Below are 17,575 nucleotides of genomic sequence, written 5' to 3'. Positions count from 1 at the left end.
TAGAAAAGGGTTCCGAAAGTTCCTCTGGACAGGTATCATCTTGCAGAAAAGTGGCATAACTTGTCCCATAACTTGTGAACCTAATAATGGAGACTCTAGGCCAGTTTCTTTTCCTCACTCAAGCGCCTCTATTTAGGCACCTCTAGAAATCCTCCATGAAAAGCCTGCCAAAGTAGAATTCATTGGTGGGGAGGAAAGGAAAGTCTTTTGGCTAATGCACAGTATCTGGGGGCAGGAGGCTTTGGTTCTATTCCAGGCTTTGCTACAGACTTCCTGTGTGACCTTGGGCAACAATCTTAATCTCTGTGCCTCAACTTCATTGTCTGTGAAGTGGGAATATGTATCTGCCTCACAGGGTGTTGAGGCTTAATTAAATGTGTATGTGAAGTGATTGGAGATCGTGTCATGAGGAGGCACTGTATAGAAATATTACCTATTATTAAATAATTCTAAAATGGCCACTAGGGTTCTTTCATACTCTGGCTAGGCACCCATCCTTGCTGAGTGAATGTACTACCACCACTCTGCTTTCTGTCCCAGGAATAAAAACAGACAAGCTCACATCTCGGGTTCCTATGCCATTAGATTGCTGCATTGTTCTATAAACCAGTTTCTAGTGTACTTTAGTATTGGTTTAATAATCAAAAGGACTTAAATATGTAACCAGTAAAGACTCATGTGTAAGCACAGTAATGCTTTTTATTATTAAAACAGTTTTCAAGCAAGATAAAACTGGTTTACAGACTGACACTGGGCTCTCAAACTGCCATAATTACAAATATCATTTTTCAGCAAATGGTACGTATCTGACAGTCGGAAGCTTAGAAATTAAATTCTAATGCAACATTTTATTTTAAAATACATGATGAAACATTTTCTTCCTGGGAATACTTAGACCTCTGCCCTGAGCAAAATGGGCATGGCTTGCTTTTAGGAAACCTTACTTCAGTAAAATATGCTGTGACTATACTTGATGTTCTGTCACTACAAGTATGATCTTTCTATGCCTTAATTTTAACTGTTGCATTTTTTTTAACATCTGACATGTTCAGCTAGACTGCAGAAATCTCTAGCTGATGTTTGAGATCACCTTTTTAAACCAAGCTCTTGTCCTCCCTCTTGTCCTCCCTCTACAGGAGAATTTGCAGCGTTCAAGTAGCCACAGCACCATGGCAGCACCCACTCTATAATTTAAGTCTTGTGTTCCTACAGTTTCTTAACATCAGAGCTCTAGTCTGCTCCTCAAAACCTAAAGCAATTTAGGAAAAGATATTCATAAGCTTAGAGCGGAGCAGAATGGAACTGCTGGTCCAACACAAGGGGCGGGGGGGAAGTAATCTTTTTAGGATCCAGAATTCTCTGCTGCCAGTGTTTCTCCTTCAACAGAAAATACCACATGTATTCAGAGACCCGCAGGGGCTGCCTGTACCGTTGGCATCATTTCCAGAGGAGAGGGCATGCGCATTTTGACTTTGGTGCTCAGGCATAAGAGATGGAACTGCTGCTGCAGCTTAGGAGACTTGCTTTGGATGGTCTGCCAGTCGGCTTTCTCCCTCTAACAACGAATCATCAGAGGCTGAACATCTAATGAGAGAGCTAATCAAAAGAATCATCCTCTGTTCTGATTTATTTTTTCCTGGCATGCTTACTGATATATGGGACAAAATGCAGTATCCCCTTTTCATTTAAGTACAAAATATCAAACATTTTAATCCATCTATGTCATGGACTTTTATCCCAGTCAAATTGGATACTTTGCGGGGTGGGAGGTGGCTTGGGGAGACATTAATCCGGAGGAAAAGGGGATGCTGCACCATTTTTCAAATTTACTTTATCACCTATCCAAAAAACCACCCTTTTCTTGTTTCCAATACTTTCTTGGTGCGCTCAGACAGGGCATCTTTCAGAAGTGTTGGGAAGCTCCTCTCGTTGGTCCAGCAACAAACTAAAGTTAACAAAAAAAATAATGTAGCAAGTTCTCAATTTTTCTTTGTATCATCTGATTCAGTGTATTTTTCAGAGATGCAACAATTGCATCTGAAGTCTGTAAAACTGTTAATACAGACTATGAATGGTGTATGTACCTATTTTAAAAGTTCTATTTTAAATGAGGGTGCAGGTTAATACCAGATACCTTACCAATACATAAGGTTTTCATAGCAGGAAAAAAAAAGTTCTCAGGTTGAATTGAATGAAAATATGGGGGAAAAAAACAAAAAAAACCAAACCCACCCTAGAATTAGACGTTCTGCAAATTGTGTTTTGGTATTTAGAGAGCTTTTTTAAAAGGATTTTTATCCTGTTGACTCAGTGTTCTTTGATAAGTGTTTGTGTGTAAATGCTGAGCATCTTGTCCTAATAGCAAGTTGTTAGATTTAAAAAAACAAAACAGTAACTACAAAAATGGTACTTGCTGGATCCACGCTGACCTTTTCTCCTCTCATTGTTTCCCTCTGTTTGATTCTGTTGCTCCTGTCCCTCCCTCTTTCCCTTTTCCAGAGTTTGCAAACTAGGATAAAGGTGGCAATATCTGCATTAGTTTCCCTGTCCTCCAAGCCTTCCTCAAATGGTTGGTAGCTTTTTGATGAGTTACCAAGTCAGAAGAAAAATTCATAAAAGTTCAGCACATTGTTTATCTCCAGTTCAGTGATTCTCAATCTGTTTTACCATTGTGTGCCACATGCAGCTCTCTGTGTTATGTGGGCTGCATCCACACAATATATATGTACTACCTGTATGACCCTGAGGATGTCACATGGGTTGCAGTTGTGTGCTGATTGGGCTGTGACCAGCCCGTGGGCTGCAGATTGGGAACCACTGCATCTAGTGGAATATCTTGTGATGTGATCTGTTTGCAGAGTTCTCTGATATGTGGTATTTAACGTAAATTATTTGCACAGAGGCAAGTCAATCATATTAGAAAGAAATTCAAGCTTACATGGTAGTCTTCAGAGTTTGATTGATGTCTACCCTATCCCACTGTACGTGAGGCAGGAGAATTGATGCCACTAATCTTTGGTAAATAAAATCATGAGACACATGAGTTAAATGTGTATAAATGCACACAACATTGGTTGAACACATTGCTTCTCCCTCACTAGTTGAGTCAGGGACCTTTACTGTGTACAGAAGGGTGCCTATGGGTTTAGGAAAGAATACATATCGGTTGTAGAACATGCTTTTAAAACCATGTATTTCTACAGCATTACAGGTAGTCTGTTTGTCAATATTTACGGGGGGTAAGGGGTCCTGATTAATCTGAAGTGAGAAATATAATTGAAATACTGTGTATTCATGTTAATTCCACAAATATTAGCCAGACAGCAATAGTGCGGGATATAAAGTTACTACAAGGATGAAGCAATTCATGTTGCTACATGAATAGAATTGATTTTGTGTACAGGATGCATTTTAACAAACAAAAAGCACAACTTTTTTCTTCTCTTCTGTGGGCCTTCAGATGCTATTGGGTTTTTTCCTTCCTGAGATGGACAGGAATTAAAATACTCAGTAGTAGTATCTACTTTCCAGTGTGGAGAAGAAAGCAAAGTGAGCAGCAGTGCACAGTGCAGTGAAATCCCAGTGCGCCCTGTTAGTATAATGGTTAGAATACAGCGCTATCTGAAGCAATTGACAGACCAAGCTGGAAGGAAACTAGGAACCAAGTTGTCAGCAACAGTTGAGAAATTTTACAAACATTAACTCCAAGAGAATGAAGTCATTACTATTTCAATGTTTTGCACTCATCCTTCTACCTTTTTTTAGTCTGTGACCTAGTTTGTAAATGTAAGGCACACTGAAAATTACATATGCTCCTATAGGAAGTTATAGCCAGAGTATGTATTGGAAGATTAAGAATGATCATTTCACTGTATTGGTTAAAAATCCTAGTTTCCTTCTATATTTTCATGCTAGCAGAGAAGTATTTGTTAAAATATAACAGTAAGGAATTATTTTTATCATCATTTTAAATTAATTTATTTTGCAATGCTTCATTACCGATTAGTCTACAGAATGCTTCTTGAGCCCCTAGGAAAAGCACAAGGAAAATTGCTATCCTTGTCCATGCAAAGCACTTTATAAGTCACACATGGTCTTTGTTTTCCCCCGCCCCCTGAACAACATGTATGTTGTCTGACAGTTGTTTAGTTAAGTCTTTCAGGTTTCATTTCTGTTACCTTCCAAGTTTTTTTCCTGTAAAGTAGCTGTAATGCTTTATATTTGTGTCCATCTTTCTATCTATACAAAGACCACCTTAATCCTCATGCAAAACTTTGGGAAAATTTGGTTTCTAAATAATTGTTTTTCTTTCTTTTCCTTCAGAAATTACTAAGGACGTTTTGCATGAAAATAGGATCAATTTTAAAGGTGCCTTGCAGATGTTTGGTAAACAGTGAGACAGTAACCGAGACATGCATTGAAAACCCCAGATAGCAAAGGTGTGAACGAAATAATTAACTCTTTAAAAAAATAAGTTCAGGCTCTCTGTTCAGACCACACAGCTTCAGCTCATCTGTGATGCCCCAGCTCAATGCCCTAGGGCTTAACCCACATGCCAGGTTTGGAAATGTTATTCAATATTTTTATACCTGTTGGGATATAAAATTATCTAGGCACTTACGCTGCTTTAAGCTCCAATATATATGAGCATATAATAAGCCTTTTCAAAACCACCACTTGAGCACCTGTAGTCCAACTCCATGCTTTTGTGGAGTACATTAGTTGTGAAACACCCCCACCTCCACCATACAGAGAAATTAGAGAATACTTGTCCTATCTATCCATCTAGTCCCATATCTCCCTGTCAGTGCAGGATTTTTCCCTGTAGTATTATTGTCTGGAGCATAATGGTGGCATTGAAGTCAAATGGTGTGAACATTAGGGGCCTGAGTATTTTTAAGGTATCTTAGCATCAGTTAAATGCTGAATGTCCCTATATTCAGTATAGTCCTGCCACTCATTTTTCACAAAACATTTGCAGGTCACTGAGTTAATCTGTTCCTGCTTGCTTTATTCCTTACCTGCAATCATCCTTTCTCATAATAGAGTTCTTTGGCAATTATTGATAATGCATATTATTTTGGGTCAGATTCGGCCATCACATTTTGTGACTTTTTCTTAAGTCAGTAGGAGCTACACGTACTCTTAGAGGACAACATTTGGCCTACTATGACATGAAGTGAATAAACAGTGAGAAGTCTGAACTGTTAACAAAGATCACATCTTTATGCAAATGTCCAGTGGTAAAAACATACTGATGATTATATAGTTGTATTGTGCTGTCAATATACACAGTGCTTTACACTTTGAAGACAAGGTCCATGCCCCCCCCCTCCCCCCCCAAAAAAAGATGATCTAATATCAGTTGAAGCATCTGTAGTTCTTGAAGATATCTGTATAATGGAGAGCTCAATTAAGAGCTGAAGTGTGCAAACATTTCACACCTTTCCAGCCTGCAGGTTTTTATTGAATATTCCCGTTCTTTGCTGTAAGTGCAGCATGTGTAGCACAAACTATTCAGAGTACCGTAGACAAATATCTTTCCGTCCATTGAAAAAATGTCACCAGGGTAAAATATAGTTAACCTTTTAGATAGAATCAAGATTCAGATGAAAACCAGTTACATAAATGGACTATCAGGGCATCACTTTGAAGATACTGAATGTTTTGTGTCTCAGTGGTTTGGTTTTTATTTTCTTTATAAATACTAGTTTATCAAAAATATAAAGTTCCATTTACTACAGTTTTGCTAGTGATAGGTTTACTAAGCCTGTTTGTTTTCTCTCTCTCTCTCTCTCTCTCACACACACTTTCTTGATTGCTTTATTAGTTCCCATCTCATAAATTAACTCATCAAAAGCAGGTGCTGAGACAGTTGGAGTAAAAACATTTTGTTTGTCTTTAGATTTTAAAGATGCTAATATAGAAGCTAGTCAGCACCATGAGAGCAGTGAATAGTAATAGTCATAAGTGTGTGGAATGAAGGGGCAGTTTTTTAAAAATAGCAGGATGGGGATGCTGCTTTGAACAAACCAAGGAAGTGAAAGCTAGCATATACTTTTAAAGAAAAGATATCCAGAAACTCTCTTAAATGGTATACATGAGGATTCCCAGAAGTTACCTTTGCAATTTGCCAAATGATCTTGTGCCTTCATGACTTAACAACAAAATATATACATTACTAGGTGCTTTGTAACTAGAGCAGTGGCTTTGGTTTAATTCCAATGCAGTGTCTTCATATTTAGATGCAAATATAGACCTTTCACAAAAGTTAGCCATTTTGGAGTTTGTAAACTTAAGCAAAAGATATCTGGGGCTTTGGGGAGGGGAGAATTTACAGAAATATCTGGTGTTTGTATCCAAAATAAAGTGTATATGAGACATTTGCACATCTGAGTAAATCTGCAACTTGAAACTACTCTGCAGAAAATAAAATGAGTTGCATTTTTAAAAAATTAATAAAAAGCCCTTTTGTCCCCTCCAAAGATCAAGCATCTTGTTAGGGAAATGTAATATGGAGCTGTTAGGAGAGATTAAAGTCAGTATATCTAGAGCACTGCTGAGAGAGGCAGTACATGAAAAGTGAGATCTAGAATAGAAGGTTGACTGTCAGTACCAATGTACATCAGGGCATTCAGTTAATTTCCTGGTCCAAGGGTTACATTGTTTAATGAACTATCAGCAGGTTTCTTTAGTTCTTCGTCAGGCCTCACTCATATTGATACACTGCTAATCCTCTACACCCCAGCCACTGTTTAATGATCATATATTGTGTAATTAGTTTATCTTGGGAGATGAGTATATTGTCAATTAAGGGGCCACAGGTATGTTTGGATCTGATGTGTTTGTATTTCAAACTTATCTTTGCTCCTGACAGTACCTTAATACTAGTGTCATATTTCACCTGCCTGTCCATAAGGAAAAGAGAATGGTCTTTGTTGTTAATGTTTTTCAAGTGTTTTCCCTGCCTTTGTTGTTGGTGGAAGACTTTGGCCATAACAGATTTATGTAAATTGGTGCAATTAAATGCAGAATTAATACAGAATATTAGACTTCCTTTAACCCCTTTTTAATTCCTTTTATAAACCAGGGTGTAATGTTTTCCTTAAATGCCCAGGAATTATCTGGAACTTTTCTCTCTCCCCCAACCTAGGCACTGAAAGTAGTTAAAAAAAAAAATAGTATCCTCCCTACTTTTATGAAAACCACAACTATTTCCCTGTTTTGTGAAGGGGAGAGGGTGGGTGGGAATGTCTGGGAACTCTTAAACTGCCTAGGCATGTGTTTTACAGTGTCATAGCAGAAGTATGTTCAACTCATCCAGATGCCCTAACAGCCTACATGTACTATCCAGTCTTTCTGTCTGGCTTATCACACCTGCAGCAATTGTAGGTTAGAATAAGCCTATATGACATTTACTTCTGAATTAGAAAGACACAAAGCCAAGAACTATGTACCATTGTTGTTTGAGTTTTAAATAATGGTTGGTTTGTTTTGACAAATACCATTGCATTTGTGTGCTCACCCTGTTTGGACCCAATGTATTTGTTTTGTGTGTTTGGAAGTTCAGTAAAACGTTAGGACATGACAAGCAATGAAGCCTATCTGGGCAGAGATGTTGGGGGGAGGGGGGCGGATAGGGGCAAAATGGACCAAACTGGGGTGGTGGGTATTTTGGGGATAGTGGGGGTTGTGAGGGTGGGCATAATTTAAATAACTTTGTCTAAAATAAAATGTAAGTGCAATAAATGTGCTTTTTATTCAAAGCTGTGAACTGTTTTTTAAAAAAAAGACATGCACATCATTCCTTTCTGAGCCTTGTTACCCCCCCCCCCCCACCTGAAACGTGGCAGTGGCCAACCTGCATGTCTTATCTACTGTCATGATTTAATATATGCTTATCTAAATCATGCCATTTTAAAAAATCTAAATCCCCCTTGGTAGGGCTAAGAAGGTAAATCCTGCCCCTAGTTCTGCAGCCCTGGAGACTCCTATGGAACTAGTCAGTCTGCTATGCTTCACTTGGAAGGGCTGGCTCAAACATCCTTTGAGGGTGGAGCACTGGCAGGGGGCCCTGAGGAATCTGCTGTGTGGATCCTCTTAAGGGGAGGTACAGAGCCTACTCCAGCCTTTGGAATAGCCTGATTGAGAAGACTCCTTCCTCTGAATATGAGTGGCACCCTGTGCACTGGGCAGTGGATTTTTTTCCAGAACTATGAAGATGGCCATCAAGTTCCTGATGGAGTCCTCCACATTCTTTTTGTTAAAACAAGCATGCAGGCTGGCCACTGTTTTCTCCTATTACACCAACTTGTTTTGAAGGAATAGGTATACTTATGTTTAATCGCTTGTGCGGTAGTTGCACAGTTTGTCCCTTCCTCACTCAAGATTATGCTGCTTTCCCTAGTGCACTGGTCTTTTCTCCACAAAGGATTCAATACCAATGTTTTATTAAAAAGTTGATGAAAGTGTAGCACGCAGTAGTTGGACCCCCTAGGGAAAAGCAAGGGGGAGGACTTAAAAAAAAAAAAAAATATATATATATATAAAGATGTTGCCTCATATTTTGTTTGAGCAACAGAATACTCTAGTAAGGAGAGGAAAGGGAAATCATATATAGATCTGATTTTTTTTTCACTTAGTGCAATGAAATGTACAACCTACAGTTTGAACTCTGTGCTAACTAACACAACATTCCTTTAAGCTGTATTTTTATCACCAGACGTTTTGTGAGGGTCTGACTCTTCACTGTAGAAGGTCCAATCTGGTTACTTAAAACAATTGTGTTAGATTTCTCTAGCTGCTTTTAAAAACTACAATGGAGTAATTGTTTTAAAACTTGTATTTATTTTTAACTCATAAGAAAATGTTTATTTTCAGTTTTCTGTTACACACACCATTGCAACTTTCCTTCTTTCCCTTCCCAGTGTCCACAGTAATTGCTAATACAAATTATTTTTCTTGCTTGTTTCCCTCCCCTCTACTTTTGTTACCCCTTTCTGCTCAAGTCCCTTCATTTGTACTTTGAAGTTTTTTCTCATGTAAATTTGTACAATGGGAAATATTGTCCAGTTTGGTTAGAGCATGGAGACTTAAAGAAAACATTAAATTTGATAGCTGAAATTGAAGAAAACTATTTCTGTGTAAAGTTATTTAAAGAACTCTGTATTATATGAAAGGCAAAAGTTCTATGTACTTGATGTGAATATGAGAACTGCTATAATAAAGATTGACTGCATGAAGAACCATCTCAGGTGAGATTTATTTTTAAGGGTGTAATCCACAAGACACCTTCTCACCTGTTACCCTAAGGTTTGATAATCACTCATAGGAGTGGGAGTCAGGAGAACTCTATTTTACCTTGGGCCAAAGGGCTGTTTCTCCCTCCTGTTTACTGACCTCTGCTAGAGTAGATGTTTGCCTTTGTTCCAAGAAATGTAGGTTAGAATCTACCCACTGCCTTTGAGGAAGGTAAAAATCAAGGATTCAGAACACATGCACTAGTTTTTACATAGCACTTTTCATTGATAGATCTCAAAGCACTGCAGTCTTTAAAGTATTTATCCTCACACCACCACGGCAGTAGTGTAGTATTAACATTTTAAAGATAAGGAAATGAGGCTAAATAATTTGATCAACATTAAACTGGAAGACTAATGGAGCAGGGAACTGAACCTGAGTCTCCTTCCTAGGCTAGTGCCCAATTCACGTTTAGACACATGCTTTGGGTCTGATGGGTAGCAACATCCTCTCTTGCCTGCAGCAGAAAGCTGCTCTGGGCTTGCTTTGCATTTTTCTAATCAGAAGTTCTTTTTTATTTTTAAAATAGCCCACTTATGATCTTTCAAGATCAGAAGAGTTTTCCACAATTAGGGGCTGGTTTTAGGGTAGAAAATGTACACAGTTAGCTTCAGTACAGCTCATTTTAGGATTAATTACTTTTGGTGTTGATACCTAATAGTTCCTTCTATACTTCACATTTTTTCCTCTACTTTAGAAAAGATGGCAACCTGGGTAGATAGTTTTATATAACTAATGCTAAGTTGTTAAAAGCTTTGTCTCCCCTTGATGAAGCCACTCTCTGAACATGGATTTGTCTTTGTTACACTTACTGCTCAATGGTATTTGCACATCTTCAGCTGCACCCACAGTTTATTTAGCATAGCACAGACCCATTCAAAATAAAATTGTGAAGCAACTCCATGAGCATATTTAACAGGAGAACAAAAAGTATACAGAAGAGAATTTATTCAACTGCCCTTTCCTTTCCTTTCCCCATACAGAGAGGATTTTGCAAAAGGTTTCTGTAGAACAGTGATGGAGTCAACAAAAACATCTTAAAGCACAAGCTTGTAACTTCAGTTTTTATTTATAAGGTGATTTACTGGAACACAGTAAAAGTGCCAAAGCCTCAACTTCTTCAGCAGCCCCACCATAGAACCTGCAAGTGAGAGATGGGAATAACATTGGCAAACAGTCTCTTAGAGTCCCTCTCATATCAGTAGAAGTGTACAAACAGTCTAGGTAAGCCTTTGTTGACAGGGATTTGCTTTCCCATGATAATGTTCTAGTGCAAAAAGCACCTACATTAAAAGTTCCAATGGTTTTTAAAGATCTCCTTAAATGCAACAGTTGGAATTCCCACCTCTAATTAAACAAATTGGTCTTTTATGCAGCCTTAGATGGAAACAAGGGTCTGACAGCAAATACTTTCACCTTTTTGATACTTGGGAAGGAAGGGAAGAGAGTTTAACTGAAGAGCTTCAATAGAGGGGTTGGGGGGGAGAAATTAATCAGCATCTCCATTACACTTTAAAAAGGGATAGTAACATCCTTCTCCCATGGATCAGTAGTTCCTAGCATTGGCATGGCAGCAGAAGGCACTTGCTCGATGTGCATAGTACCTCTTACTATCTTTTAGGAACTCAGGTGCCCTCTCGAAGAGACTTGAGAGGTCAGTTTACCTCCCAGACAAATCCTAAATAAGAATACAACTAAACTTTGAACAGGATTGTGTTTAGGATTAAAACTAGTTTTAGGGGCATGTGTGGATTTAGGATTAGGAGTGGGATCTAGAACCTTTCAGCTCTACTTCACTAGAATGAATCCAGAATTGGTGGTTCCAGCTGGAAAACCAGCAAGGGTACACTAACTCAGGGCATCAGGAAACTGTTGTAGAGATGGAGAATTCAGTGCAAAAAGCTTCAGTTTATTCTTGAACTTTTATTAAAAAAACATGAGCAGTGGCAAAGGATACATGTAGTGGGACAAACTTTGAAGTAGATTATGGCTCTCACAAAACTACTGACAGATTTAGTGATAAGTGAAAATACTGCTGTCTTTGACCAGGAATTTGAAAGGGTACTGTTCAATAAAACAGCATATCCTCAAAACTATGTAAGGGTAGTCACAAAGCACTCTAAACTCAACACAAGTCACAGACATAAGGGGATAATGGAAACAGCATAGCTAAGAAAAGATTCAAAAAAAATTTCCCTATTCTGTAAGTCAATACATTAACAAAAGAATGCAAAAGGCTCCTGAAGTCTGCCAGTAAATCTTACTAGCAGATATCCCTCTTTATGTTCAGAAATACAGTGAGCAAGACAAACAGGACAAGTACAAACACCTAAGGACTCATCTTGAACTTGATAACTGTGCTATGGGAAAATCTTGCTCAGTATTCACTGTATGTCTGCATCAATTCAGGGGCCAGAGTTCTGACGCTATCACAAGTACATGTCTAGAGATCAACTGGAAAAGGGAAAGTTTCGAGAAAACGTACACGTTGGTAGCTGGAGCTATTCCATATCATCAGGAGGGATCCCCAACTCCTCATCTGTCCATTCTGAAGGATCTGGATAAGGAAAGTGACCCTTGCAACAGAGGAAAAAACATTCAAGTAATAGTGAATATTTCATTTTCTACAGCAGTTCCCATATTGAGGGTCACGGCAGTCCTGAGTGTGCAGAGGACACCATTTTACAAAATGGCATCCTCCACACAATGTGACCTCACACACACAATATGTGCAAGGTCTGCCCCACATGGAGGATATTTTGCTCTACAAAATGGGATCTTCCACAGCGTATCCTCACACACGTGTGTGTAGGTCATGCTGTGTGGATGATGCCATCTTGTAAAGCAAAATCTATATGGTGGAACCTTGCATGTACAATGTGTGAGGTCATGCTGCATGGAAGTGGCCATTTTGAAATGGTCTCCTCCACAATGTCTGGGATCGCAGGAAGCAATACATGAGAAAATGGGGTCATGCAGGGAAAATGCTTGGTAACTGCTGAAATACTACCTCAGGAAGGGAGCCTGAATACCTGATTAGTGTAATGGATGCTAGGGGCACATGCTTTCTACAAATGGAACAAGTTGAGGTGTTAGAACATCCATTTCCCCCTGCATTGGGTGGTTTGGGATGACAAAGGCATTGGATTGAGGGTTAAATTGCCTTTACTTAGATTAGGAAGGTGGGATCCACCAAAGGTACTTAGACACCTAAATCCCAGTTTTGGCTCCACTGCGACCCACAAAACTGCTGCCAAACCCTGTGATCATCTAAACTCACCTGGCATCGAAGTTTTCAGGGTAAAAGTTCCCTCAGCATCTAAATTTCTGCTTCTGAGCATGTGCATTCCTGCCTCCCTCTAGGCATCTGCACACCTAATCGCCACAGCGATTCACAAACCAGGGGCAGATAGGTACTTGGCACTTCAGTCACATGTGGGGCCCAATCTAGTAAACATACCTAAAGGGTGTCTACTGGACTGGTTCCATTCAAAATCCAGATGGAGAAGGAGGAGCTGAAGGTGGTGGTGAACACCTTCACTTTTAGACTAGAAGTTAGAGCACTCACCTGGGATGTGGGAAACCCAGCTCCAGTACCCCCTCCCCATCACTGCCAGAGAGGGAGAAAGGATTTGAACAGAGGGTCTCCTGCCTTTCAGGGGAGCGCTCCAACCACCAAGCTCTGGGATATTCTGATGTAGGGCTCCCTCCATCTCTCCTGCTGAAGCTGTACCACAGTGGGTAAATGAAAGAGTGACTAGACTAGGGAGACTAGCTCTAAGGTCTCCTATCTCCAGGCAAGTGCCACAACCAACAGACCACAGGGTCATTCCCTCTCTGGCCCAATAACTATTTAAATATTTTTCTAAAATGGAACAGTCAGTGGTCCAGGAAACAAGAAATTGTAAGAATGAATCTGCAGTCCAGAGGTTAAGACATCATTTGGGAGATGGGAGACCCGAGGGCAAGTCCCCTTATTCCAAAGACTGGAAATAAGGTATACATTTTTAACAGTCATGAATAATTAACTCTGGGAACAATATCAAGGGTCAAGGTGGATTCTCCCTCAGTGACCATTTTAAAATCAAGACTGGATGGTTTTCTAGAAGATCTGCTCTAGGAATTATTCTTGGGATGTTCTCTGGCCTGTGTTACACAGGAGGTCACTAGATGATCACAATGGTCTCTTCTGGCCTTGGAATCTATGACTAACATTATCCACAGAGGGTCCCCCATATCCAAAGTGAATGCTCTAACCAGTGGGATCAACTACCCATGTGGCCACCTCTTCTTTCAGGCCATCTTGTGTGGAGTGAGGCAGATGCTTAATTTACACGGATGAGAAACAGTTTAGGCACTTTAGCCCCTTGACTTCAGAAGAGAGGTTCCCATTCATGGATCACTAAGCAGAGATAGGTGCCTCCCTGCAGATCCCTAGCTGAGAAAGGGGTGGGACTTAACATACCACTCCCAGGGAAGTTAGCATTTTCCATCGGCTAATTTAAACACTTCAACATGTAGCATGCGGGCTTTTGCGGAAAGGTGCCTCCTCGCTCTCCCATTCATGGTTCTGGTTCTGGTGCTTAACTCAGGCTTTGTGGAGCCCAGGACGTTCTTACGATTTTCTAGGCACCCCACCTCTCAGCAATGGAAGATGGGCAGGGATTGGTTTGGTTTGGTGTTTGTACCACATCCAGCACCCTCGGGTCTCCTGGTTCCCAACAGTCCCTGATTGCCAGGGACAGCCCTTATTTTTTATCTCTGCACCAACAGATCCGGAGCTGCTGAGTGGGGCCAAAAGCAGCAAGAAATCCCGCTGGCAAATGTAGGTGAGCGCACTGCTTATTGTGAACATCAGGAAGAGTGGGACCGGGGTACTAAGAAAACAGGCCCCTTATCTTGGAAAGGCAACGCGGGCAACCCACCGCCGCCGCCACGCCCCACCCCCAGCAGCGGGGTCTCGGTAGCACCAGGGCCGGAGCACATTAAGCCTGGATGCCGCCCGTGTTGGGCCAGCACCGCCGCGAACTCCCGCCCCCGCCCGGGCGGCCGCCTCTCACCAGCACCGCCTCCGAGGAGTGCCAGAAGTTCCACAGGATCCAGAACCACATGAAGGAGCTGAGCAGCTCGCCCCGTATCACCGGCCAGCCGGACAGCGTCGGGGCCTGCCGGTAGGCGTGCGCCCCGCCCCCCGCGCTGCAAGGGAGGCAAACACAGAGACCGTCACCGCCGCCTCCGGCCCAACCCCAGCCCCAGCCCCGGCCCCGGCCCGGCCCCACTCACTGCCGGAGCCCGGCCGCTCCCCTGCCGTCTCTGCCGCGGAGGATCCGAACCAGGCCGCCCCCGGCGCGGCCCACCACCGACCGGAGCATGGCGCTACTGCCACCGCGCGCCGCGGCCCCTTCCCCAATGTCACCTGCGCCGGCGGGGGGGAACGGGAGCGTGTGACCTCCCAACAACAGCCGCTCTGATTGGCCCGAGCCCCAGCCGGCACATACCAACTGTAACCACGGAGGGAAGGACGAGAGAGACACGGAGAGGCCTAGCGCCTCGGTCTGCGGCGGGGATCCTTCCCCGCAGTGACGCCCGCCCGGTGCCAGTAATGCGGAGAAAAGCCACCCTTTTAGCAAGTAAATAATTATTGTTATCCTCCCCCTTTTCCACGAGTGGTACCGGCCCAGGCGCTACCACGTCCCGAGAGGGGGGGTCCCGTGAGCTGAACTCCTTCATTAAGGCGAGTAAAGAGCCGTGAAGGAAACCTGACAACCCCCCGGGGGCGGGATGGGGGATGGTGACGGCGCCTTTCTTCTTTAACTTAGTCTGTATGAAAGAACGTGCAGAAAAAAGGCTCCCACCTCCCCCCCGGCCAGGGCCCGAGATGGTTCCATCTGCGGCGTCTGGTTACCAGGCGACGGTATCCTCCCCTGAACTGCAGATTCCGGCGGGCGAGTGGGAGCCCGGGTAAGTGAGGGGGGGGGAGGAGCATCCCTAGGCACCCTGCTCGGGGCGGGGCGGGGCACCACACACCTCTGCGGGGGGGAGAGACCCCCAATACACACACACACCTGCGGGGAGGGGGGAGAGACCCCCAATGCGCACACACACACACCTGCGGGGGGGAGAGATCCCCAATACACACACACACACTGCGGGGAGGGGGGAGAGACCCCCAATGCACACACACACACACACACACTGCGGGGGGGAAGAGACCCCCCACACACACACACACACACACAACCCTGCGGGGAGAGAGACCCCCAACACACACACACACCCCTGCGGGGGGGGGGAAGAGACCCCCAATACACACACACACACCCCTGCGGGGGGGAGAGACCCCAATACACACACACACACACACACACTGCAGGGAGGGGGAGAGACCCCCAACATACACACACACACACCTGTGGGAGGGGGAGAGACCCCCAACACACACACACACACACACACACACACACCCCTGCGGGAGTGGTGAGAGACCCCAATACACACACACACCCCTGCCCGGGGATGGAGAGAAGAGAGACCACAGACACACCCCTGTCCTGCTCCGTGGAATCCATGGATGGAAGGGGGCAGAACCCAGAGCGCTCCATTCTCTGCATCTCCCAAACATAAATACCTCCAGTGCCTGGCCGTTCGGGGAGCCGAAAGCAGGGCCGGGCAGTGATGGCCACCACCAGGTGCTCCAGACAGAAAGGGCTCAGGGGTCGATGGCAACAGCGGGGTCACAGGGCGATAGCAAATTTTAGGGGGAAGTAGAGCATAGGCATGGAGGAGAAGGTTGGATTGCCAGCCCCAGATATTCACAAGTCATTACTAAGGCCCTCACCCCCTGAAAATTATGAGATTGGTTTAAAAATCATGAGATTTAAAGAAAAATAATACATTTTGGGCAATTTTTATTTTCCTTATGTTTTTTTGAACCTCTTGGTCACACTCAGGTGATATTTTCAAGCCTGAGGACTAGAATCTTGGTTTTATTTTTTAAATGAAAGCTGGGAGCCTCCTGTAGTCATATTCCAGAAACTGGGACTTTAAGAAAAAACACCAGGTAATGTGAAACTCATGATAAAATTGTGAGAGTTGGCAACTGCTGAGCAATTAACAGGGTTGTTAAAATGCTAGAAACCACCAGATCATTTCCTTAACTAAGGTTCCTGCTGGTTTTACTAGCCCATGCAGCTAAACTAGTGATAGCACCAATGGGAATTGTTTTTTAAGAGGATTTATTTGCCTGAGAATGATGAATTAACTGTAATGTCCCTCAGTTAATGGGAAGTGACATTGATCCACACACAAATTGATGCTACAGTTGATGTCTGCTGGCTAACAGTTTGTGAAAATTACTCCCTACAAGTTCTCAGGGTAATGCTGTAATTGGTGTAAGCTCAATCATCTGAGTGACCGCATGCTACTACTATGATCAAATGCTGTGATGTAGACAAAGCATTGGGTTGGGTTTTTTTTTAAAGCAGTTGGAGAACTATGGGAAAGTAAACACACTGAGTGACATATGACTCCTAATTTAGCCCAGGTATTGGGAGTAGATTGGATTCACCCTCTACCAAAAGCCCTTTGTAAAGCCAGTTCTTTTCATAAATGGTCTGTTTGTTTTGGCAGCTTGTGGTCTTGGTGCTTTTGCCATGTCGGTGCTTTCTCATCCCTGCTCTGCTACCTTACTTTTGTTTGGTGATCTCCAAGACCAGAATGTCACCTTTGTGGTCAGTATGTTAGAAAGTATGTCCTCCAAGCAGGATTTTTTGAAGGACTGTCTCATAAAGACTCTCTTCTTGATGACCAACAGTCCAACAGAGTCCATGGTCAACATCATAAGCTTTGCCAGCAAGGTAATGCCTACACAGCCATCGCTGAGCAAAAGGTTAAGGTTTCATGAGAAAGCATAGTAAGGTGACATAAATGGAAACAATGCTTACATCATTGTTGCTGTGTTTGAATTTTAGCAATTAACCATTGTGACCTCTGCCAGGTGAGGTGGCTGTAACAAGTTAATGGTCCCCAGTGGAGTGAAATAAGTATAATGGAAAATGCCTAGCAGATTATCCAGTTCCTCTCCCTGCCAGCACAGGATTATTCCCCATTGTATAATTTCTTGTGTTTTGAGTACTTGGTTCAACAGCTAGCCTGGGTAAATCCTGCTCCTGTTTAGAGCTGATCGTTGTGGCAGTGTCAAATAAATGAATTCTAACATCTAGTGTGATGGTTGGTCCATTCATTTGGATGGCAATGCTCCAAAATCTGTAATCTG

At 42.6% G+C, this 17,575-nt stretch overlaps 2 protein-coding genes across 6 annotated transcripts in view; one reads left to right on the top strand and one right to left on the bottom strand.

Moving 5' to 3' along the window:
• Positions 1-9,239, top strand: part of BRAF (B-Raf proto-oncogene, serine/threonine kinase) — a 108,587-nt gene extending 99,348 nt beyond the window's left edge. For 3 of the 5 annotated variants that reach the window (XM_067536172.1, XM_067536174.1, XM_067536171.1), the window contains exon 19: positions 715-1,076. In XM_067536172.1, the coding sequence (XP_067392273.1) occupies positions 715-839 (125 nt within the window). In that variant the 3' untranslated portion in view covers positions 840-1,076. Of the gene's footprint in view, positions 1-714; positions 1,077-1,136 lie in introns of those variants that run through there. The other 2 variants (XM_067536173.1, XM_067536175.1) reach the window with 1 other exon arrangement.
• Positions 9,240-10,350: 1,111 nt separating this feature from the next.
• Positions 10,351-14,751, bottom strand: NDUFB2 (NADH:ubiquinone oxidoreductase subunit B2). The gene is made up of 4 exons (XM_067536176.1): positions 14,584-14,751; positions 14,361-14,496; positions 11,786-11,876; positions 10,351-10,441 (listed from the first exon to the last, which is right to left on the bottom strand). The coding sequence occupies exons 1-3, from the start codon at positions 14,670-14,672 to the stop codon at positions 11,802-11,804; spliced, it is 300 nt and encodes a 99-aa protein (XP_067392277.1). The 5' UTR covers positions 14,673-14,751; the 3' UTR covers positions 10,351-10,441; positions 11,786-11,801.
• Between the last annotated feature and the right edge of the window lie 2,824 nt (positions 14,752-17,575).

This window comes from Emydura macquarii, unplaced genomic scaffold (assembly GCF_026122565.2).
Source record: "Emydura macquarii macquarii isolate MOO-44397 ecotype Brisbane River unplaced genomic scaffold, CSIRO-AGI_Emac_v2 contig_3530, whole genome shotgun sequence".
Taxonomy (NCBI): Eukaryota; Metazoa; Chordata; order Testudines; family Chelidae; genus Emydura; species Emydura macquarii.
This window is presented reverse-complemented; position numbering and strand designations above follow the sequence as displayed.